General features: G+C 42.6%; 1 protein-coding gene across 10 annotated transcripts in view; it reads left to right on the top strand.

The window, feature by feature from the left end:
• unc13c (unc-13 homolog C (C. elegans)) overlaps window positions 1–25,938 on the top strand; it is a 794,870-nt gene that overhangs the window by 470,106 nt on the left and 298,826 nt on the right. For all 10 annotated transcript variants that reach the window (XM_085968792.1, XM_085968791.1, XM_085968790.1 and 7 more), the window contains 3 exons: window positions 4,623–4,792; window positions 22,231–22,346; window positions 22,886–23,049. In XM_085968792.1, the coding sequence (XP_085824918.1) occupies window positions 4,623–4,792; window positions 22,231–22,346; window positions 22,886–23,049 (450 nt within the window). The remainder of the gene's footprint in view (window positions 1–4,622; window positions 4,793–22,230; window positions 22,347–22,885; window positions 23,050–25,938) is intronic.

The following is a 25,938-nucleotide window of genomic DNA, read 5'->3' as shown; positions in this document are numbered from 1 at the left end:
TTTAACAAATTATGTCCACTAAGTTCCTTCCCTTGATTATGTTTAGGTTTCCTTATGCCGCTGGTATTTTGTCCTTTTCATCTACTGTGGAAACTAATACAAAGGCTGGAATTTTGTCAGTGCTCAGCGGACGGGATTGGTCGGCAGTTAAATGTGAACCCGCTGTCAAATTGTGGACACTTGCCTTTCCCGATGTTGGGTCTGCCAACGCTGAGCAGACCCGACAAGCAGCGGCAGGAGAGCCAATTTAAATGATTAATGGCTTGTTTACAGCCACTTCACAATGGTTTTAAACTTACCTTTTGAATTTGACAGCTCGCCCATGGGTTTCACGCTGTTACTAGGCCATGTCTGTGATGCTGAGGTGAGAGGTCAGTGGCCATTGAATCAGCTGACCAGTTGACAATTTCAAATGTCAAGTAAAAGCTCCCACCTTACAGAGATACCTTCCTTCAGCCACAAGCTCTTCCTCACTGCATTTCCACAACAGATTCACCATGCTGCAAGTCTTTACACAAGTCTCCATCGAGTCTGACCTCATTACACCTCTCACCATTGATAGATCGCTTCTGTCATCTCTACTTCAACTGCCATTTATTCCATCAGTATGGGTTCCTTTTTAAGTGTCAGCAGTGGCTCAGTGGGTAGCACACTCGCCTCTGAGTCAGAAGGTTGTGGGTTCAAGTCCCACTCCAGAGACTTGAGCACATAACACTAGGCTGACACTCCAGTGCAGTGCTGAGGGAGCGCTGCACTGTCGAAGGTGCTGACTTTTGGATGAGACGTTAAACCGAGGCCCCGTCTGCTCTCTCAGGTGGACATAAAAGATCCCATGGCACTATTTCGAAGAAGAGGAGGGGAGTTATCCCCGGTGTCCTGGCCAATATTTATCCCTCAATCAACATCACTAAAAAACAGATTATCTGATCATTATCACATTGCTGTTTGTGGGAGCTTGCTGTGCGCAGATTGGCAGCCAAGTTTCCCACATTACAACAATGCTGTAGAACACTGACAGCACAAATGTCGAAATAAATTTGAACATGGTCCCTTTAAGGAAACCGGCTGATGATGCATCATCCGCTTCCTCTAATTGGTTGGGAATTGCACTGGGCAGACTTAACAAGCCCCATCAAGGGAAATTTATTTTGCAGAGTGGGATGGAGCGAGCAGCGGGGTCGGGTCCCCCCGCCACCGACATTGCCCGCCACGGACCCGCTGAGGTCAGCAAAATCGCAGCCAAAGTTCTCATTTAACAAGTCTGCCATTTCTTAATTATACATTATAGTCTCACCTGCATCTGTCTTTGCACAATGATGTCTGCTTGCAATAGTCACCTTATAATGGCCCAGGTTTTGCGGTCAGCGGTGAAGGAACGGTGCTCACCGTTCACCTCGCTGACAGCTGCCCAGAAAATGTTTGCAGGCTTTAGAGCGGAGACTTGCTCTCATCTGGCATCTGACCCAGCATGGTGCCCTCTACAGGACATCTGTGGTGTCTTCGAGCAGGCGAAGCAGCTGTGTGGCTCTTCAGCCAATCCGATTGAAGAATCCTCACTGAGACATGAAGGGCTGGAATTTGTCAGCCCCGAGGAGGCGGGTATGGAGGCGGGACTGCCAGTAAAGTTGCAGGATTTGGGTGAAGCTGGCAAACCAGCCCCCAACCCGCCTCCGTGCCCTCTTGCCAGGCGGTGGGAAGCCGTCCTGCCCTGGGTCCCGTCCCCTCGAGGCGGGAAAGGGATTAAAGCCTATTAACTGCCTGTTAAAAGGTAGTTAACAGGCAGAAAATAGGATTATCCCTATTTTTAGCTCCAAAGTGCAGGCTTCCCAACCTCTGAGAACCCCACCAGGGTATAGGACATGAGAAGGAAGTCTGTGGGGGTCGGAGGGGTCTGTAAGTGCAATGTAGAGGTGAGTGATGGGTGCAGGTGTGGAGTGGTAAGTATGTAAGGTGAGTGTTAAGTGTTATAAAATGTTCACTTACCTTTGTTTCTGCCTACAGCCTTCAGCCGTGGTGGATCCGGAGTCCCGACATCTCCATTGTAGATTTCACAGACTGGCTGTTGGATCCTCCGAACCAACAGCCAGGTGCTTTCTGCAAAGTTGAAAGGTTTGATGAGTCCTGAACACAAGGGCTCATCAAACTACACAGAATGTCAGTGTTTGACAGCTTCACAGAGCTGTCAAACGCTGACATTTCGTCTTTCAAGAAATCTTGACAGATAGCACGTCAGACGTTGACATGCTCTGTCACTGACTTCTCCCTAAATGGCCTGCTGAGCCTGTTGGGCGGGCTTAACAAGGTCAATCAGGGGAAAATCTTGCTGGTTGGCCAGAAGCTGATGGAGGCATGATTGAAAGCTGGCAAGCAGCAGTCCTGCCTCCAAAAGCTTCCCATTGACAAAATCCAGCCCACAGACTCTAAAGCAGGAAGTATAAATTAGAATTAAATCATGTACAGCAAGTGGAATAACGATTGGGAAAGACAGATGCGATTAAGAAAGAGAGGTGAAAGAAACAGACAGAAAAAGTAAAAAAGAGTTATTTTAATTTTAATTTAAAAAAAAATCTCCAACACTAATTCACTTCTGAGGGAATGAGACTCCACACTTGTCAAATTAATTTTTCAGGGCCAGAGAGGTTTTTCAACAGTAATTATCACTTATCGCACTGATAAAAATCCACTTGCACCTGAATGCATCCGTCCTAACTTTTTCTGCCATCTTTAGTGGGGAACCAGTGGGCAAGTACCCCAATTTCACACCATTGCATTAATTTCAGTGCAGAGTCTATCATTGAGAACTGCAACAGCTCACCCTGTGGAGAAGTGGGGTATCTCTGACAGCAACTTTCGGATTTCCGCATTTAACAGGACATGTGCAGATGTCAGAAGCTGCTTTCCGAATAATTCCATTATAACAGTGAGCGCTGTTATGCTTGCTGAGATTATTCATGCAAGATCCGGCCCATATTCAGGAAAATTCTGTCATCATAGAATCATACAATTATATAGCACAGAAGGCTCATTGAAAGAGCTATCCAATTGGTTCCACTCCCATCCCCTGTCCTTTCCATAAATATTTCATAAATACTGTAAATGTATGTTTTTTTTTCCTGTGGACTATAATCTTACAACTGTGTGCTATAAAACAATATAATGCTAATTGATATTACAGATGTGTTTTTTCAATAGATCCCATTATGGTACAACTGGTTATCCTTATTTTAATATTTACAATTTACTTTAAGTATCCGTAATCTGAGCAAAGCAGTATCCAAAATCTCGCCACGTCATTTTTAGGTTTACATTATTTTTTCCTAATTTACAAAGTTCATTAGTCAGCTTTGCACTGAATCAGTTTTTTTTTTGCCGCTGCTTTCTGTTATTATGCTATGATTACAATAGCTGTTTTTATGCATTCTACCAATGACAAGTCTTCATTACAGGAACTGAATCACATGAGGTAGATAAGAGAAATAAACTACCTCGTTTGGAAAGCAAATCCGAATCTCTTGCAGGTTCAGTACTGCTTTATGCAATCATTTCACCGTTTTTCCAGTAGTAACAGATGAATAATGATCCAAACACTTTAAATGAGACAGTGCCAAGCTTACTGAGCCTCAGACTATCTGATAACCTAATTGAAGATGACTGCATTCTGTACCAACTGAAGTTGTTATTGCTGCAGTAGAAAAATCTTTGCTTGGTATATCTCAATAGTGTATGTGAATGACTGTGTTTGAGCTACAACACTACCCAGAGAGTTATGAAACTGACTGAAACTCTGTTATGCTAAAGCTAAGGGTATTATTGCACACTAGAAGTAATTTCAGTAACCCTCTGAGATACCCACTGAATTGAGTAAACTTTAGTTAAAATACCATTAATTAGCTGAAGATTTACAGTAGCTAGTTCTAGCTAGAAGTGAAGTAAAGTTTTACCTGTAACTTTCTGGATATAATAGTTGGAGTGTTGGCTCTCGAGTTACTTGAGCTGCAAAATAACTGTTCATTTTATGTTTCAATCAGCCACATCTAATTTATTTCTTACAAGTATTTCATTACTGCTTTCCAAATGCATTAATTCTTGCAATAATATTTTCCAATAACAGTGGGAAAATGTGAAAGAAACCGGGTGCTTGTGCTTGCTTTATTACAACTGAAATCTGCTTAAATTAGTTTAAAAACTATATTTTCAACCACTTTACAGCTCATGTTGAGCAAGAACACTAATGGGTCTAAATATATTCTGGTCACAGAGAACAACAGAGTCTAACTAATTCCGAAGCTCAGCCGTTACCAGCGGCAACAGTGCTCCTGACATCTCATTTGTTTTAATGTAGGATAATTGTTGAAGAAAAATTGCAACGATAGAAGAAAAATGTTTTCCTGGCTGCAGCATGCAACTAAACAGATGCATAATCATTCTGCAATAGACTGATAACAACATTTAATTGCTCTAATTTTATTAATAGCCCAACGAATCATTTCTTAATGGTGCTAAGAGTTATTTCACTTAAGAACGATAAAAGTTTATAAATTAAATAAGAAAGAGTGATTCTGAAATGCGGTAATCAAAGATGTGCTGTACTTTTAATCTGTTTTTATTTTATTTATGGATAGTGAGTGCCACAATTCCGCCGATAGAATAAAGGTTAGAGTCTGGGATGAAGATGACGATATTAAGTCTCGAGTTAAGCAGCATTTCAAGAAAGAATCGGATGATTTCCTTGGACAAACAATAATTGAAGTACGAATGCTGAGTGGTGAAATGGATGTCTGGTACAACTTGGGTATGTGGTTACTTATTGCTGGCTATTTGTAGGGCACTGCAATAACTTTATTTTGACATGGTTGAATATAGGAACACAGGACATGAGTAAACCACTTAGCCCCTTGAGCCTGTTCAGTTATTCTGAAAGAACATGGCTGACCTGTACCTCGGTTCCATTTACCTGCTTTCTTCTTTTGCTCCAGATCCCTTGTTACCCCGTACCTAACAAAAAAATTATTGATGTCGGAATTGAAAATTTCAATTGGCCCAGCATCCACAGCCTTTTGGGTGAGAGAGCTTCAGATTTCCACTGCCCTTTATGGGGGGAGGGGGGGCGGAGAGACTTCCTAATTTCACTCCTAAATGGCTTAGCTCTCATTTTAAGATTAGCATTTCTTAAATTACAATGGAGCTGAGTGTTTTCTGCCTTCCTCATTTTCTATTTCTTTCTCTTCTCTCTTTCTCACTCACTCTCTGGTTTGTTTATAACTACACTGTGGGTTGGATTTTGCCAGCCCTGGGGAGGCGGGTTTGGAGGCGGAGCTGCCGGGAAAATGGCAGAAACTGGGGGCAGGCAACCCGCCTCCGTGCCATCTTCCCAGGAGGCGGGTAGCCGACCCGTGCCGGGTCCCGTCTCCTAGAGGCGGGAAGGTGATTACAGCCACTTAACTGCCTGTTAACAGGTAGTTAAGAGGATTATCCCATTTTTCCACCAGAGGCGCGGGTTTCCCGACGTCGGGAAACCCCACCAGGGTCACCGAGGCGAGCAATGGGTCTGTGGGGGTCGGAGGGGTGCAAAAGTCGATGGGTGCAAGTGTGGAGAGGTAAATATGTGAAGTGAGTGGAAAGTGATAGAAAATGTTTACTTACCTTTCTTCCTGCAGGCTTCAACGGTTGGGGATGCGGAGAGTCTCACATCTCACCGGCGGAGATGACAGATGGCCGCTGCATTCTCCAATGCAACATCCATCTGATTTCTGCTCACAAAAGAGATTTGATGAGGTCTTGAATACAAGAACTCATCAAACTACAGAGAATGTCAGTGTTTGACAGCTTCACAGAGCTGTCAAATGATAACAATTCATCTATCAAAAATTTTTGACAGATGAAACGGCATACGCTGACATCACCAGTAATCGGCTTTTCCTTAATTGGCCTGCTAAACCCGCTGGGCGGGCTTAACAAGGTCAATCAAGGGAAAATAGCGTGGGTTGACCAGAAGACGATGGAGGCGGGACTAAAACCCGACAAGTGGGAGTCCCGCCTCCAAAAGCTCCCCATTGGCAAAATCCAGCCCTGTGTGTCCAGTGCAGTAATTAATATTCACACTGACATATTAAAATGTCAAATTATAACAAAGCTGGCTTATATGTAAAGAAAGTTATTTTTCCAATTGTACTTTATAAAAAAATTAAGTATTTGGTTTAACATACGCTTGGTCAGTTCCCTTGATCAGCACGATGAATCTCTGATAGATTGTAAATTTAATTGATCAACAGCCATGACTTCACAATGCACCCTATAAGGTATTCAGTTTAATTTTAGTTGTACCTAAATTATATTTTATGCCTTTTAATGGAAATGGGAAATATTCCTCACTATATAAATCCAAAATATCCACCATTCCCGACTTCATCCAGTTCAGTCGTTTCATATTCATATTATTGCAAGGGTAGCCCTTACAGCTGATTGGAAGTTGGAGGTGGCAAAGATTGGTAACTATCTCCCTAAGCATCCTTAACCTCTGGGTGCACAGCATCTCAGTTAGGGATAGGTAGCTGCTATTCCACAGTTTGTATTGCTGAAATGGCCTTTTTGTGTTTTCCCCTTGAAATCAGGCCCCATTGCACATGCACAGCCTGCATGTGCATCATCCATGCACCTGTGATATTTAAAATCCTATTCTACAATGTTTCTGATTTAGCAAAACATTTCTTTGCTGCCTATCTCTTGCATTTATTCCTTCCCTTGATATCGAGCCCAATTGCACATGTGAGGTGTCAATCCTGACTCTGCCCATACGTGGTCCTACATCCTCCTTAAGCACGCAATACTTTAAATTCTACTCTTATGATTTATTTCTGGTATTACACAATGACACATTATTCATTATGTATTCTAATGTTCCTGTTACACAACAGAATATCTTCCAAATCACCAAGAGGAACACATTATAATATATTGGGGTTATGTCAAAAGCTGTAATCTAATTTTGGTTTAGATGAGTTTATAAACTGCTTTGTTCCCTTGGTTTAGAATATCTTCTGAACCCCTCCCATCAGATTTCAACCTTGTAAATCACTTCCAGATATCTATGTTGTATTTGAATTTTCAATTTATGTTAATCATACAAATCAGAATTTTATTACATCCATATAAATGCTTTAGCATTTTTGTGGCCATAAGCAGAAACTTGATTTATTTGCTGTTCGCCATCAATGTATTTCTTATTACTCCACAATATAAACCTATTGTAACATATTATGGTGGCAATCTTCAGCTTTGTGCACATCTGCTGGAACGAAATGAATATAGAACTTACAAGACTTCTTGAATTGCCTCTCACGCTACAGATTAGACCCTAAAACAATTTGCAAACCTTTTTAATTTGTGCAGTGTCTGAAATAAAATTAATTAGTGCATCAAATGCAGATTAAAGCTAGATTGCACATGAAATTACTGCTTTTTTTCAATACATCAGTGATTTTGAACATTTGCATGCCTCAATGAGTTCCTGTTTATGTAAAAGTGCCGTGGGGAACCAGCTGAATATGATGCACCTTTTCCAAGTGTAATTTCAGTAACATATCCATACAAGATATGAAGTAGGATTTTGAAAATAGTAACAACAAGCGACAAAGGATTTAGCTTTTTGCTTGCATTGTTAAAAACAAATCACTAGATAACTATGGATAAGAAAATCCATTCAGCCTAACTTAGTTCATCTGTCCAGAAATTCTAAATTCCTTCCATTATAGCATCCAATTGGCTCTTAAATAATGCCACGGTTTCTGCCTCCACTGGCCTTTTCAGGACTCCATTCCATGCATTGATCATTCTTTGTGTGAAGAAGAACTTTTTGATGTCCCTCTTATATTTGCCGCTGTTGACTACAAAAATATTTGATGCAGCAACAGTCGGCACAAATGTTTGTGGCAGATTGACAGGTGGGGCGATAAATGATGGACACTGCCCAGTAAATTAAATGCACGAGCTGTTAAATAACTACAGCGGTTTTCCCATTAATGCACAAGACTGCTGGCTGCAGAAAGCTACATTAGGGAAGCAAAAAAAGAGTCAATTACTTGGTTTACAGTCATATTTGACAGCTGCCAATCAAAACTGTGGGTGCTTCCAATTTTGCTTTGGCCAGTATCGTCTAACACATATTTGAAAACTCGAGCTACAGGTAACTGGCCAATCAGGACACGTCTGTAACAATGCTTAATCACCCTAAATTAGCAAGGAAATGGTGTAAAGATGAATACAGGAAACTCTTGTTTAAACGGCACCTAAATATCTGGAATTCTCTATTAACCAGCAAAATGCATACTCCGAAAACAACACCTCAATAACCGGAAATGTTGCCGAGTCCAAGTCTCCCGCGGTGGCCGAGTTAGTCAGTGGGGGTAGTTCTCCAAACTGCCACTACTCGGCTTCTTGGCGCTGTCGGAAGTCCGAACACCTCAATAACAGGAGTCTGACTCTCCCGCGCTGCCGGTAGTCTCTTCCGATCCGCCATTTTACAGGGGTACTGTGTGTCTCCCGCGCTGCCGGTAGTCTCTTCTGATCCACCATTTTTCTGTGTGTCTCCCACACTGCCGGTAGTCTCTTCCGATCCGCCATTTTTCTGTGTGTCTCTCCATCTTTATCATGAATTATCTCTCCCATCTTGCATTATGCAATTCCCAAAAGTTTGTCCAAGCAAAAGGACTTGGAATAAGTGTACAGTCTGTTATGTTCATTAATAACTAGTCGTTTTTATTAAGAACAGCTAGCTTTTGCTAGACACTTTATTGAGCACATGTGGACTAGGTACAGTATCTGTAGAGGCCTCCATCTTGACTGCTGCCTTGTGGGTAGCCTAGTGCATCGTGGGTAGCCCGCTCTTATATACATACAGCACCACCTAGTGTACCATTCCAGAATGACAGGTTACTGATCATTACATCCCCCTTTCTTTGAGGTTAAACAAAATCAGTATCAATCAATATCAATCAATAACAACATAAACATCTTCAACAGTCAATACATTTTCAATGTAGTTTTCTTTGTACTCAAAGATTAAGCCTATCAAGCTTTTTTACTTCACGTGTGGATCTTCTCAGCACAGGTAAGTCTGATGTCATAGAGTAATACAGCACGGATAGAGGCCCTTCGGCCCATCGTGTCCACGCCGGCCATCAAGCCCTGTCTAATCTAATCCCATATTCCAGCATTTGGCCCGTAGCCTTGTATGCTATGGCATTTCAAGTGCACATCCAAATGCTTCTTAAATGTTGTGAGGGTTTCTGCCTCCACAACCCTTTCAGGCAGTGAGTTCCAGACTCCAACCACCCTCTGGGTGAAAAAGTTCTTTCTCAAATCCCCTCTAAACCTCCCGCCCTTTACCTTGAATCTATGCCCCCTAGTTATTGACCCCTCTACTAAGGGAAAAAGCTCCTCAGCATCCATCCTATCTATGCCCCTCATAATTTTGTATACCTCAATCATGTCCCCCCTCAGCCTCCTCTGCTCCAAGGAAAACAAACCCAATCTGCCCAGTCTCTCTTCATAGCTGAAGCGCTCCAGCCCTGGTAACATCCTGGTGAACCTCCTCTGCACCCTCTCCAACGCGATCACATCCTTCCTGTAGTGTGGCGACCAGAACTGCACACAGTATTCCAGCTGTGGCCTAACCAGTGTTTTATACAGCTCCATCATAACCTCCTTGCTCTTATATTCAATGCCTCGGCTAATGAAGGCAAGTATCCCATATGCCTTTTTTACCACCTTATCCACCTGTTCCGCCGCCTTCAGGGATTTGTGTACTTGCACACCCAGATCCCTCTGACCCTCCGTCTTGCCTAGGGTCTTTCCATTCATTGTGTATTCCTTTGCCTTGTTAGTCCCCCCCAAAGTGCATCACCTCGCACTTTTCCGGGTTAAATTCCATTTGCCACTGTTCCGCCCATCTGACCAACCCATCTATATCGTCCTGCAGACTGAGGCTACCCTCCTCGCTATTTACCACCCTACCAATTTTTGTATCATCCGCGAACTTACTGATCATACCCTTTACATTCATATCCAAGTCATTAATGTAGACCACAAACAGCAAGGGACCCAGCACCGATCCCTGTGGTACCCCACTGGCCACAGGCTTCCAGTCACAAAAACAACCTTCGACCATCACCCTCTGCCTTCTGCCACTAAGCCAGTTTTGTATCCAATGTGCCAAGGCACCCTGGATTCCATGGGCTCTTACCTTCTTGACCAGTCTCCTGTGCGGGACTTTATCGAAGGCCTTACTGAAATCCATGTATACCACATCCACTGCGTTACCCTCATCCACACACCTAGTCACCCCCTCAAAAAATTCAATCAAATTAGTCAGACATGATCTTCCCTTGACAAAGCCATGTTGACTATCCCTGATTAACCCTTGCCTCTCCAAGTGGAGACAAATTTTGTCCCTCAGGATTTTTTCCAATAATTTTCCTACCACCGATGTTAGGCTCACTGGCCTGTAGTTCCCCGGTTTTTCCCTGCTACCCTTCTTGAATAATGGTACTACATTAGCGGTTCTCCAGTCCTCTGGCACATCCCCTGTGGCCAGAGAGGTCCTGAATATATGCGTTAGAGCCCCCGCAATCTCCTCCTTTGCCTCACACAGCAGCCTGGGATACATTTCATCCGGGCCTGGGGATTTATCCATTTTTAGGCCAGCTAAAACCGCCAATACCTCCTCCCTCTCGATGTTAATATGTTCGAGCATATCACAGTCCCCCCGCCCTATTTCTATGTCTACATCGTCCTTCTCCATAGTGAAAACAGATGCAAAAAATTCATTTAGAACCCCTCCTACAACTTCCGGCTCCACACACAGATTGCCACTTTTGTCCCTAATGGGCCCTATTTTTTCCCTAGTTATCCTCTTACCCTTAATATAGTTATAAAACATCTTCGGATTTTCCTTTATTTTGCTCGCCAGTGTTATTTCATGGCCCCTCCTTGATCTCCTAATTTCTTTTTTAAGTATCCCCCTGCACTTTTTGTACTCCTCTAGGGCTTTCTCCGTCTTTAGCCTTTTGTATCTACCAAAAGCCCTCCTTTTTTTCCTAATCCATTCTCATATATCCCCTGACATCCAAGGTTCCCTGTGGTTTTTGGAACCACCCTTGACCTTTACGGGAACATGTTGCCATTGTATGATCTCAATCTCCCTTCTGAAAGCCTCCCATTGCTCCGATGCGGATTTTCCTACAAGTAGCTGATCCCAGTCCATTTTGGCCAGATCCTGCCTTATCCTATTAAAATCGGCCTTCCCCCAATTTAGAACCTTTATTTCCGGCCCATCCCTGTCCTTTTCCATGACCACCTTAAATCTTACCATATTATGGTCACTATCACCAAAGTGCTCACCTACTAGCACTTTTTCCACTTGGCCAGCCACATTCCCTAGAATTAGGTCCAGTACCGCCCCCTCTCTTGTAGGACTTTCTACATGCTGGCTCAAAAAGCTCTCCTGGATGCACTTTAAGAATTCTACACCCTCTGAGCCTTTCACACTCTGACTATCCCAGTTAATATTGGGGAAGTTGAAATCCCCCATTATTATTACCCTATTATTTGCACATTTCTCTGAGATTTGCCTACATATCTGTTCCTCTATCTCCCCCTGACTGTTTGGAGGCCTATAGTACACTCCCAGCAAAGTGCTTGCCCCCTTTTTGTTTTTAAGCTCCACCCATATGGCCTCATTAGAGGACCCTGCTAATATATCATCCCTCCTTACTGCAGTAATTGACTCCTTAATTAATATTGCGACACCCCCTCCTCTTATACCTCCCCCTCTGTCTCGCCTGAAGATTCTGTACCCCGGAATATTGAGCTGCCAGTCCTGCCCTTCCCTCAACCATGTCTCCGTGATAGCAACAATATCATACTCCCATGTGTTTATCAACACCTTCAGTTCATCCACCTTATTTGCAAGACTCCTTGCATTAAAATAGATGCCATCCAGCCTTGCCCTCAGTGTTTTCATGAGAGCCTGTATGTGTATTTGTGTTAGATTGTTCTGGTGGTGAGTGACAAGATTCAGTTGCGGCATTGTCATCGATTTGCTCTTCGATAGTCTCTTGTGTTTTTAGGAGGGACCGGCGGTTCCTCCTGAGAATCTGTCCTTCCTCAGTTCTAACAGTGTATGACCTTGGTCCTACTTCCTCAAGAACTGTAGCTTTCCTGTTCCATGCATCTGGATCCTCAATCCTGTCAACATCATCCCTTGTCAATGGTTTCAGAGTTTTGGATGACTTGTCATAGTATGATTTCTGTTTCAGCTTTAACAGTTGAAGTCTCTGTCTCAGTTCCTTACTCTGCTTTTCTTTTGCACAGCAGGGTAGCGTGGTACGCAACTTGCGACCCATTAGGAGTTCAGCAGGTGAAGAACCAGAGTCTAAAGGTGAGGCTCGGTAGCTCAGCAGGGCGAGATAAGGATCAGACTTGCTTTCTGTCGCTTTCTTCAGTAGCTGCTTGAGAACTTGAACACCTTTCTCTGCCTTACCATTCGACTGAGCATACAAAGGACTGGATGTGATGTGTTGAAAGTCATAATGTGCTGCAAACCTTTGCCGCTCCTTACAGTTGAAGCACAGACCATTGTCGCTAACGGCAATCCTGGGAATTCCAGGTCTGGCGAAGATGGATTTCACATGCATTATGACACTGCTTGCTGTGGTGCTTGAGAGCAGCGCCATCTCAGGATAGTTAGAATAGTAGTCAATCACTATTGGATAGTCTTTACCATTTTAAATGAAAAAGGTCCATACCAACCTTTTGCCATGGTGCTGTTGGTATGTCAACTACTATCATTGGTTCCTTTGCTTGTTTGTTTTGGTGTTTCTGACATGTCTCACATTTGCCTATCATGTTCTCAATGTCCTTATTTATGCCAGGCCAATAAACAGTGTCTCTTGCGCTCCTTTTGCATTTTTCAATTCCGAGGTGTCCCTCATGAATCCTTTTGAGCATGTCTTGATGTAGAGCCTGTGGAATGACTATTCTGTTCTGTTTTAGTAATAGTCCACTTGCGACACTCAATTCTGACCTTATGTGAAAATATTTTGGACAGGAACCTTTTGGCCAACCATGATGAATGTTCTCTATTACTGTTTGTAATACTGTATCTTTTACTGTTTCTTCTGCTATTTGCTTTGATTTTGTGTCTGACACGGGCAGCGCAGCAGTGACCATACTCACATGAACATCCATGTCTTCTTCAGCAGAGCTCACATGACTCATTGTGGGTGCTCGGGATAGTGCATCTGCTAACACTATGTATTTGCCTGGTGTGTAGATCAGTTCAAAGTCATATCTTTGCAGCTTCATCATGAGTCATTGAATCCTTGGAGACATCTCATTCAGGTTCTTTTTTATGATGGCAACCAGTGGGCTGTGGTCTGTCTCAACTGTGAAGGTGGGAAGTCCATATATGTAGCCATGAAACTTTTCTAGTCCAACTACCAAGCCTAGACATCTGGGCGTATCGACACTCAGTATCAGTCATAGACCTGGAGGCATAGGCAACAGGCTTCCAATGTTCACCCTCTGCTTGTAGCAAGACCGCACCTAAGCCATCTTTTGATGCATCCGTTGACACTTTGATTCTTTTTGTTGGGTCAAAGAAGATGAGTGTAGCACTTTAGTCAGTCTCTCATTGTGTTCTTTCAGTGTGGAGCCCCAGATGATGATGTCATCAACATAGACCCGAACTCCTTCCAGACCTTCAATTATGTGTTCCATCGCTCTATGAAAGATTTCAGATGCAGATATTATCCCGAAAGGCATTCTGAGGAAACAACACCTGCCAAATGGTGTGTTGAAGGTACAGTATTTGGTGCTCTCTTCATCCAGTTTTAGTTGCCAAAATCCTTGTGAGGCATTGAGCTTTGTAAAGTATCTGGCACCTGACATTTCACTGGTGATTTCTTCTCGCTTGGGAATCTGGTAGTGTTCACGTTTTATGTTTGCATTTAAGTCCTTTGGATCCATGCATATTCTTAGATCATTGTTCTTTTTCTTTACACATACCATGGAGTTAACCCAGTCTGTTGGCTCTTCGACTTTCCTGATGACTCCTAGAGTGGTCATTCTGTCCAGTTCTTTCTTGAGCCGGTCACGCAGGGGTGCTGGAACTCTTCGTGGAGCATGTACCACTGGCTGAGCATCCTCCTTTAGCTGGATCTTGTAAGTGAATGGTAGAACTCCAAATCCTTTGAACACATCCTGGAAATTATTCACTACAGAATCCACTGAGTCATCTGGTCTGCTTATGGCACAGTTTATACGGTAGACTCTCTTGACCAGTTCTAAGTCTTCACAAGCTTTGTCACCTAGTAGTGAATCAAGTCCTTCAGCCACAACAGAAAACATGAGATGATGCACTTTGTCTTTGACTGTCACTTTAAGTCTGCATACACCTAAGCTATCTGTTTTCTGACCATTATAGTTCTTCAGTAGTACTGACTTTTTCTGTATTTTGGGCTTTTCTTTCATGTTTTTAATGTCACTCATACTGATTAAGTTTGCTTTTGCCCCAGTGTCCAGTTTCAATGTAACTAATGCTCCATTTATCTGCAGTGGGATCATCCATTTGTCCTCTTTTACTGCATTAACTTTATGTTCAGGATTGTCCATATCTGAGGGCTGCACATTTTCTGTATTTTCTATATTGTCACATGACACCATTCCTACAAAAAATGTCTCACTTAAATCAGTGTCCTCAATTACATTAACTCATTGCCCTTTCTTAGTTTTTACTTTTGAAAAGCATTGTTTGGCAAAGTGATTCTTTCCATGACATATTGTGCACATTTTTCCAAACGCTGGACATTGTTTTAACTGGTGTTTGTAACCACAGCGTTTACAATTAAAAATTCCTTCCTCCGATTGCTTTTCACTTCTGTTCTGCCCATGTTTCTTCCCCTTGTAGGACACAGCACCGACAGCAGCACTTACTGCAATCGCATCATCATTGATTTCACTGAAAGTGTTGGCATGCTTTTGAGCTAGCTCGCTAGCTTGGCATATTTTCACAGCAATTTCCAATGTTAGTTCAGTTTCTCTCAACAGACGTTCCCTGACTTTTTTTTATCATGAATACCAAACACAATCTGGTCACAAATCATGGATGCTTTCAGCTCAGAGAAATTACATGTCTGTGCTTTCAGTTTCAGATCAGTCAAAAAGCTATCAAAAGTCTCATTTTGCTGCTGTGTCCGAGAACGGAAGATGTACCTCTCATAGGTTTCATTCTTTTTGGGAGAACAATGTGTATCAAACTTCTTTAGCACATCGTCTAATTTTTCTCTGTTCTCCTTTGGATTAAATACCTCTATCGCCTGTGGGCCTGCAACCGTGAGCAGCAACGCTATTTTCCTTGCGTCTGGCTTCGTACCGTACCCGATGGCAGCAATGTAGAGTTCGAATTGTTGTTTAAAAGTCTGCCAATTGTAGTCGACATTTCCTGTGAGTTTCAAACGCTCTGGTGGCTTCAAATTCTCCATGTCGCGTTGCACAATATTCAGCAGATCTTACCAATCCTGGTACCATGTTATGTTCATTAATAACTAGTCGTTTTTATTAAGAACAGCTAGCTTTTGCTAGACACTTTATTGAGCACATGTGGACTAGGTACAGTATCTGTAGAGGCCTCCATCTTGACTGCTGCCTTGTGGGTAGCCTAGTGCATCGTGGGTAGCCCACTCTTATATACATACAGCACCGCCTAGTGTACCATTCCAGAATGACAGGTTACTGATCATTACAAGTCAACTACAGTACTGTATACAGTCGTTTACTGTATAAGTTTTGTTTTACTGTTAAGTAATTAAAGAGTTATGGATTACCCTCAACTGGCAGTACTGTACTTAATCAAGCATCTTCCACCATCCATTTAACACAACATTCTGTAGGTGAGTACCCAATTACTGTATACTGCACATTTCTTGATTTTTTAAATTTTTCTTTGTTAAAAATAGCCTTGGTAGATAACCCTCTCCGTCATCCGAAATCTTTAATCAACTGGCAACACGCCGGTCCCGTCAGTGCCGGATACCAAAGAGTTTCCTGTATTTCATTCATCCAGCAGTGGAGAGCACAAAGCTTCACCATCATGGCCTAATGAAGATTTTGCAATGTCTGATTTACAGATGATGGCCAAGAGGTCTTGTTAGATAGCCTGACCTATCTGTGTGGTTTTCCAGTCAGACTCCTGTTAACACCCATGACCTGACCTGACTCTCACTGGCACCTCTCACGTTCAAATTAATGAACTTAAAGCTGAACAACCAGGAACTCATACAGTGGAGAGGATAACTGTATATTGGGGGGAACAAATTACAAGTGCTAATTTTTAAAAATGTGAATGCAATAAATAAAATACTTTCACACTGGAAGGAATAAGCCTGTGTCTGACTTGCCAGCTGTCAGTTTATTCAGCTGAGCATGTTGGTGCCAAAGGGATCAGATTGGCTCAGAGCTAGCAGCAGGAGTCGGCTCAGGTTGGGACTTTCAGCTGAAGTTGCTTCAAGACAAGACTGCCAGTAGGAGTCGAGTTAATAAGGAGAATGCGCCTTAACCCCTCATCCCAGCTAAATCGATCATTCATTCCTGTCTCCTGGGGGTAGGAAGGGGATTACAGCCACTTAACTGCCCGTTAACAGATAGTTAACAGGCAGTTAGGAGGATTATCCCCATTTTTGCAAGAGAGGGGCGGGCTTCCCGATGTTGGGAAATCCCACCAGGGTCACCGAGGCGAGCAGTGGGTCTGCGGGGGTCTGTGGGGTGCAAAAGTCCACTGTGAAGGTAAGTGATGGGTGCAAGTGTGGAGAGGTAAGTGTGTGAGGTGAGTGGAAAGTGATAGAAAATGTTTACTTACCTTTGTTTCTTCCTGCAGGCTTCAACAGTCTCACTTCTCACCGGCAGAAATGACAGATGGCTGCTGCATTCTCCGATGCAACAACCATCTAATTTCTGCTAAAGAAAGAGGTTTGATGAGTCTTGAAGAATTTTTGACAGATGAAACATCATACGCTGACGTTCTCTGTAACCGGCTTCCCCTTAATTGGCTAACGAGGTCAATCAAGGGAAAATAGCGTGGGTTGACCACATATCTATGAAGGCGGGACAACGACCTGACAAGCAGTAGTCCTGCCTCCAACGCGCCCCCATTGACAAAATCCCCCCCTATATTCCAGTTACACTTGCTACAAGTCTTTGTTAATGACTTAGAATCATAGAAAGAATCATAGAAAGTTACAGCACGGAAAGAGGCCATTTTGGCCCATCGTGTCCACGCCGGCCAACAAAGAGCTATCCAGCCTAATCCCACTTCCCAGCTCTTGGTCCGTAGCCCTGCAGGTTAGAGCATCATAAGTGCACATCCAAGTACTTTTTAAATGTGGTTAGGGTTCCTGCCTCTACCACCCTTTCAGGCAGTGAGTTCCAGACCCCCACAACCCTCTGGGTGAAGAAATGTCCCTTCAAAACCCCTCTAAACCTTCCCCCAATTACTTTAAATCTGTGCCCCCTGGTTTTTGACCCCTCTGCTAAGGGAAATAGGTCCTTTCTATCCACTTTATCTATGCCCCTCATAATTTTATACACCTCAATAAGGTCTCCCCTCAGCCTCCTCTGTTCCAAGGAAAACAGACCCAGCCTATCCAGTCTTTCCTCATAGCTAAGATTCTCTACTCCCGGCAACATCCTTGTAAATCTCCTCCGTACCCTCTCTAGTGCAATCACATCTTTCCTGTAATGTGGTGACCAGAACTGCACGCAGTACTCTAGCTGAGGCCTAACTAGTGTTTTATACAGTTGAAGCATAACCCCCCTGCTCTTGTATTCTATGCCACAGCTAATAAAGGCAAGCATTCCGTATGCCTTCTTAACCACCTTATCTACTTGGCCTGCTACCTTCAGGGATCTGTGGACATGCACGCCAAGGTCCCTTTGTTCCTCTACACAACTCAGTGTCCTACCATTTAATGTGTATCCCCTTTCCTTGTTAGCCCTCCCCAAATGCATTACCTCACACTTCGCCAGATTGAAATCCATTTGCCACTGTTCTGCCCACCTGACCAATATATTGATATCTTCCTGCAGTCTACAGCTTCCTTCTTCAGTATCAACCACACAGCCGATTTTAGTATTATCTGCAAACTTCTTAATCATACCCCCTATATTCAAGTCTAGATCATTGATATATACCACAAAAAGCAAGGGACCTAGTACTGAGCCCTGCAGAACCCCACTGGAAACAGCCTTCCAGTCACAAAAACACCCATCAACCATTACCCGCTGCTTCCTGTCTCCGAGCCAGTTTTGAATCCAACATGACACTTTGCCCTGGATTCCATGGGCTTTTAAATTCGCGACCAGCCAGCCATGTGGAACCTTATCAAAAGCCTTGCTAAAGTCCATATACACTACATCAAACGCACTACCCTCATCTACCCTCCTTGTTAACTCCTCAAAAAATTCAATCAAGTTTGTCAGACACGACCTTCCCTTAACAAATCCGTGCTGACTATCCTTGATCAATCCGTGTCTTTCTAAATGAAGATTTATCCTGCCCTTCAGAATTCTTTACAATAATTTTCCCACCACCGAGGTTAGGCTGACTGGCCTGTAATTACTCGGTCTATCCTTTTCTCCCTCTTTTAAACAAGAGTACCACATTAGCAGTCCTCCGGCACCACACCTGAAGCCAGAGAGGATTGAAAAATGATGGTCAGGGCCTCTGCTATTTCTTCGTTTGCTTCGCTTAACAGCCTGGGATACATTTCATCTGGGCCCAGGGATTTATCCACTTTTAAAGATGCTCAACCCCTTAATACTTCCTCTCTCTCTGTTTATTTCATCTAATATTTCACACTCCTCCCCCCTGATACCAATGTCGGCATCGCCCCTCTCCTTTGTGAAAACAGACGCAAAGTATTCATTAAGGACCCTACCGACGTCTCCCGCCTCCACACACACATTACCCACATGATCTCTAATAGGCCCTACCCTTTCTTTAGTTATCCTCTTACTCTTAATATATTTATCAAACATTTTTGGGTTTTCCTTGATTTTACTTGCCACGAATTTTTCATGCTCTCTCTTTGCTTTCCTAATATCCTTTTTAATTGCACCCCTGCACTTTCGGTACTCCTCTAAAGATTCTGGAGTATTTAGCCCTCGGTATCTGTCATACGCCTCCCTTTTTGCATCTACTTTTTCATAACGTTCAACCCTCAGAGGAAAATGTAACTCCATGCGCTCTATATATTTAGACCACATTGGTACAATCTAATATTGTTTTTGTTCATGTGTTGCTGTTGCTTGCTTTTGTGAACACCATTAACACTTGCCTCCTAGGTCCAAGGATAATATTTAGTTGCTGGTTGAAACATAAAGCAATTATTGCCCATGTAGAGGGAGAAATGTTATTGTCTGTTATAAATTTTCAGAATCAATTTTATGTTAAGTCACTTTTTATGTGAACTTGGGATAAACGGGATGACTACTCGCCATTTGAAAGTAATTATGTATTATCAAGGAAAAATGCTAAGTATGTTTGTAACAAGTTTTACAATCGATCAACAAAGTGACAAACAAATTGATTATTGCTGCTGCCCAGTTCCACTAAAGGGCAATTTATCTCTTTCAGCTTTGCTGTGTGTTTGATTTTTTTTGTTTGATGAGACATGTGACTTTAGTTCATCCTGTGAATAATAATCGGGAACAATAATCATTAATTTAGAGGTACATTTAGAGCAGCAATTACACGACATGAATGGGATTCTAGATTGGAACTAGGTGTGCCCTGGGTTAGACACTGGCATTTTTACCTCTGGTATCTGGAGTCAAATTGAACCCAAATTTATGTGATAGAAGTTTCCTCTGGCTGTAAGGATCCCATGTAAAACGAGTTTAACCAGCTCCTAGTGAGCTTGGGACCACAACACAGAGTTTCCCAATTTGTCATTAAATTGAGCGTCTGAGTGGCAGGTTTGGGAAGTGGGAAGAGTGAGCATGTGTATACTTATGTGAGGAATTAATGCAAGGACTAAATTAGTTATCGAGAATCTTGCTAATCAATTAGGGCTGCCTTACACGCATCACCAACTTTTGCTGTGTGTTAGCAATGAACAAGATGTTTACAACTACAACAGCAACTTGCATTTACGCCTTTAACATCGTAAAACATCCCAAGGTGCTTCACAGGAGCGATTATCAAACAAAGTTTGGCACCGAGCCACATAAGGAGATTAGGACAGATGACCAAAAGCTTGGTCAGAGCGGATGGTTTTAAGGAGTGCATTAAAGGAGGAGAGAGAGGTTTAGGGAGGGAATTCCACTGCTTGGGGCCCAGACAGCTGAAGACACGGCAGCCAATGGTGGAGCGATTAAAATCATTGATGTGCAAGAGGCCAGAATTGGAGGAGCGCAGAGATCTCGGAGGGTTGTAGGGCTGGAGGAGGTTACAGAGATAGGGAGGGGGCGAGGCCATGGAAGGATATGAAACCCAGGATGAGAATTTTAAAATCGAGGCGTTGCCAGACCAGGAGCCAATGTAGGTCAGCGAGCACAGGGGTGACGGGTGAGCGGGACTTGGCGTGAGTTAGGATAGGGCAGCTGAATCTTGGATCACCTCAAGTTTATGGAGGGTGGAAGATGGGAGGACGGCCAGGAGAGCCTCACTGTTTATTAACAAGCTTGCAAAATATTTTACTATTCAATTGTGAAACTCCAATCTTTTGATAAATGTTACTTCCGGGTAAAAGGTAGAATTATTGGTTGTATTCCAGGCACTAGGTCCCCAAAGAAGTTGGAATTTGATGCTTTGATTCAGACAGACTGGGCAGTGCTTCTGAACAGGGGAATAGGGAAGAGGAGAGAAATGAACCGGAAGCAGAAACTTGCTCCCAGACCCAAAAGCAACTAGAAACATATATCTACCCAGAGCAGAATGCTGTGGGGCATAGAAGTGGGAATCCATCAAATGTTGGCAGTATGCCATAGAATCCACCACGGAGGAGTGTAGCTATGGGATCCGACTGGAGGCTGATCACAGTACACCGACAGTCAAGAGGGGGTTGCAAGAATATTGAGAGTTTGAAGACACGTACTGGAGCCAACTAAACAACAGGTAACACAGACAAACTAGAATAGAGCCAAGGGCAAAGAGGTGTACCCTTGATTAAAAGAAAAGTCTTGTAATTACTTGGCAGAACATATATCCTATAAAAGCTGAATGGGAAATCAATTCGAATTCCATTTAGCTTGTGGTTAAGAAATTAACGTGTGAAGACCAAAAAAAACTAGAGGTAAAAGCTTGATATAAAAGTTAGGAGGCCTGTACCTCACTAAATATTGGGTCAGAATTTGCAGGAGCAGGTTATCTAATGGCGTCGGCCATTAGTTAGACTTGCCCTTCACCCTACAGCTCAAACAATTTTGCCCACAAAGTTGCTGAAAGTGCGAGCTGATAACGGCGTAGCGAGGGAAATGGCATCTGGGACCTGAGTGAACAGGTCAAGCAACGGTGTATCTTCTTAACCAATGATATTAAAGGATTGGGAACTAAACATAGGAAGGACTGAGAAGGAGGGTGAATTCAATGTCAAATCAGGTACAGAAAGAAAATGCTGCATTTGTGCATTAATTGCCAGTTCAACTCGCTGCAGGAAGTTAGGGCAAGTACTTAACAGCACAAGTACCTTTTTAATGAGGAGATTTATGTTCCTGCAATGCCACTCAATCTCTCTGGTCCAGAAAGGGAACAATTGAAGTTGTGATGTCTCATTCCTGCAGGTAGAAAATTATTGGTAGTGATTTTTTAAATGTGTAATTTTAATTTTTACATTTTTTTCTTACTTTTAATTTCTGCCTCTTTCTTTCCCTCTTAATCCAATCTTTCCCTCTCTTTCTGTACCTGATCTGACTCTAATGCACCCTATTTCATTTTTGATTTATTAAAATTAATTTTGAGTATATGTAAATGAGAATCCTGAAATAATCTTTAGCCTGAGAAGTCAATTTGCAACATCAGTAACAATAACTATCGGTGATTGAAAGAGGGAGATGAACAATCTTCACTAATGTATCGAGTACATGTTACTTAGAAATCATTAACATCTAAATGAGCACTAAAATATTTTCATGCATTGTAGAATATCTCAGAATTATGCCCAGTGTTTTTTTTTGCAGAGAAGAGAACTGACAAATCGGCTGTTTCTGGTGCAATTAGAATGAAAATCAGTGTTGAAATCAAAGGAGAAGAAAAAGTAGCCCCGTATCATGTGCAGTACACATGTTTACATGAGGTGCGGCAACATAGCAAATGTGCTCGTTTATATAACACTTCATAGTTTTTCAACCACATGCTAATTATTGTGCATGCAGAGTGCAAATGTGCTGTACTTGGTTCCAGCTGAAGAATAAACAGGACGATTTTCTATTCTGATTGAAATTTACCAATGGTATCCACCTCATAGTTATCAAAAAAAACTCATTATTCAAAACCTTTTAGTCCCGAGCTATTATCCATCTGTCTTGCTAGATTTGATAGCTGGTTGTGCACCTTGTATTTAAATCTATTTATTATACAGCAATTTAACGTTTGCAAAATAACTTTTAGCAACAGATCCAGTGTCATCATTCGTGTAGATTATGTTTTGTTTCTTTTAAAAGACACAAGTAGCAAAGTAGTATTTACTGGTAAATATTTTCTTTCGCATTGAAATGAAAAAAGAATTTGGGCAAAATGATTAAAATAATACTGTGGATCTCAGGTATTGAAGATCATCATCAAACAGGCCAGAAATACAATACACCGATTTAACATAACTCTTATTACCTTCAGAACCTATTCACTTATTTGACTGATACAAAATATAACGGTGTCGTGAAAATCCCACAAGTGAAAGGAGATGAGGCGTGGAAAGTGTACTTTGAAGATTTTGCTCAAGAAATTGTAGATGAATTTGCAATGCGCTACGGAGTTGAATCAATTTACCAGGCCATGACGTAAGTAACTTATTTGCAATTTTTTTTTAGTTATCCTAGACCTAGATGGTACCAATTTTGACTGTTAAGGAATCATTTTGGTACGTTAGTGTAGTGGTTATGGACTGGATTTTCCGGGGGGGTCAGCGGGTGCAATCGGTGGCAGGTCAGGTGGGAAAGTGTATTTTCCCCCCCAGTGGGTTGAGATCCCGCTGTAAACCCGCCGCCATGCGCCTTTCCTCGATGTCAGGTCTGTCATCGCTAAGCAGACCCGACATGCTTGGGGGTGGGCCTTGAAGATCCAACTAAGCATGGGCAATAAATGCTGGCCTTGCCAGCAACGTCCACATCCCGAGATTGAAATAAAAAAAAAAAAAATTGGAACATAATCATGGTACATTATTTTGATTGTTCCACACAAATTAATGGCTTCACTGAAATAAACTATTACCTACAAAGCTGAACTCGAGAATTTAAATTTGGTATAACCCCCTGATTTCTTGGAAGCTGTACTAACTCAGTGATCCATTTGTTTTAAAACAATATGCATACTAACATCTGTAAAAAGTCATTGCTCTTCGGTAGCAGTGGAAAACATTTGTTTGCTGCAATCAAATACACCAACCTACCAGTTAGCTTGCCATCGCAACATCAGTGCGATCCATATGAATTATTTTTAGACCATCATTAAGTATGTAAGGGGACTAAAAAAAATCCAGATCAAAAATGTTCTTTCTAATTAAATGTAATGATTATTAGACTGACATTCCTTTTTAAAAACAAACACTGCATATAACTTATAGGCCCCTATAGGCAAAATCTAAATTTATTGGGATATAAAGCTACTGGCCTTGTTATTGATTGATTGATGGCCGTGCCTTCTGTTGCCTAGGCCCTAAGCTCTGGAATTCCCTGCCTAAATCTCTCCACCTCGCTACCTGCCTTTCCTCCTTTAAGACGCTCCTTAAAACCTACCTCTTTGACCAAGCTTTTGGTCACCTGCCCTAATTTCTCCTTATGTGGCTTGGTGTCAAATATTTTGTCTTAAAATACTCCTGTGAAGCGCCTCGGGACGCTATATAAATACTTGTTGTTGTTGTTGCTTCAGCTGTTTTTTGTAATAGGAAAGTTTAAGTACAGAAATTTTGTTCATTTTGCTTTTTCTTGTCTTTTTTTATCATTTACTTTCTTTAAGTGGCTATATATACATTTTTACTTCCTTCCCAATATAGCTGTAAACAATCACATGATGCTATATTTTGAAGCTAGAAAGTGGTAATTAAAGAAGGAATTTATAGATAAATCCAACTTGGATATTTGTGACCTGCATCAGCTCTGGCCCCTCCCCTCCACTGAGGCCTTTGCGAGTGCCTCAGTCACACTCTTTCCTACCTCCAAGGCCCACTCCCAATGCTGAAGAGTTGGTTCCATTCCTTGCCACTCACTAAGGCCCGCCCTAGTGCTCCATACCTGATTGTCCGCTCTCGCAAAGGAAACTGTCATTAAGGGCCTCGATTTCAATACAGTGGCAATGTAGGGACGTGTCGGAGCATGTCTTGAGCGGAGTTTTGGTCTGACATCGTGCTCTTTTGGTTTGCTACACAGTTTAGAATGGTACATAGGAACACTCCGGCATGGTTAGACTCTAATTTTCAATGTCTATCCTCAAGAATTCTTTCAGACATAGTAGTAGTGATGAGAGAGTTGCCAAGGTTACAGCTAATGTTTGCTAACTGTTAGAGGGAATGCACAGCTATTTTATTTAGTTTTAAACTGTAGGTGGCTTGTGGGAAAGTAGAACTGGCAATTTTCCTGGTTGTCTTGGGCACACACATTATTTAGAAAAACAAAAGAGAGATAGACCATACATTACAGATCTGAGGACAAAAGCAGTGATCAGTTAAAGCTATGGAGAGGGAGGCAGGTGCAAATTTGCTAGAAACTTGCATGGAGTTGGCACAAATAGGGTTGGACATATTCTTGGAGATTTCATCACATGAACTCCTGCCTCCAATTGCTCTGCTCAGTCAAACAGCCTTTTTTGCCCCAATCTCCAATATTTTTATAACTAATAACAATGTGTTCAAAATGGGAAAAAAATGCTTTTTTTAAAAATACCCTTATGATTTTTCTCCTGGTTTGTTTGGAAATGTGTCCAGGAGATTAATCTTTAATTCCTGGATACTTCAGGACAATCCTGGAATGTTTGCGACTCTAGGCACAAAGGCTAAGACCACAAAACACACTAGCCGCGATTTCGCCATCGGAGGCGGGATCACAACGGGAGAGGTGTTTGGCGGGTCCCGGTCCTGCTCCCGGCTCCAGCTGCTCTGAAAAGGATTTTCCCCTGATGGGGCTCGTTAAGCCCGCCCTGCGAGGTTCCCGGCCAATTAAAAGGAAGTGGGTCTGATGACGTCATTTGATGACGCGTCATCAGCTGGTTTCCTTAAAGGGACCACGGCCACATTCATTTTGACAGTTGTTCTGTCAGTGTTCTGCAGAATTGAGGCACTGCACAAAGGTGCATGGCTGCACCCAGGCCCCTGCATGACTCCCTCCATATGCTCGCAGGGAGGTTCTCTTCCCTTCCAAGGGCGGAAGAGACCTCCCCAGGAGACCAACGCAGCCTGGTTGCACATTGCACAGGAGGGCACAAGCAGGGATGTGGTCAGGAGGACCAGGCTGCAGTGGCGCAAACCTTTCATTGTTCTCAGTAGATCACAAACTGTTACAGCAAATCCACATCCAACCTCATCCTGCTGTGCCACTCATCACAACCCCATCACTCTGCCTCCCCTACAGTATTCCTGAACATCCTTACTCACATCAACCTACCTTGCACCTCCACCCAACCCTCTCTATCTACATTATCACTTCCCCATCTCACTAGCCACCCTTCACATTCACCCT

The sequence above is a fragment of the Somniosus microcephalus genome, chromosome 27 (genome assembly GCF_052327205.1).
Source record: "Somniosus microcephalus isolate GS21.2 chromosome 27, FLI_Smic_1.0, whole genome shotgun sequence".
Taxonomy (NCBI): Eukaryota; Metazoa; Chordata; class Chondrichthyes; order Squaliformes; family Somniosidae; genus Somniosus; species Somniosus microcephalus.
The sequence above is the reverse complement of the archived record's forward strand: the minus strand, read 5'-3'. Positions and strand labels throughout refer to the sequence as shown.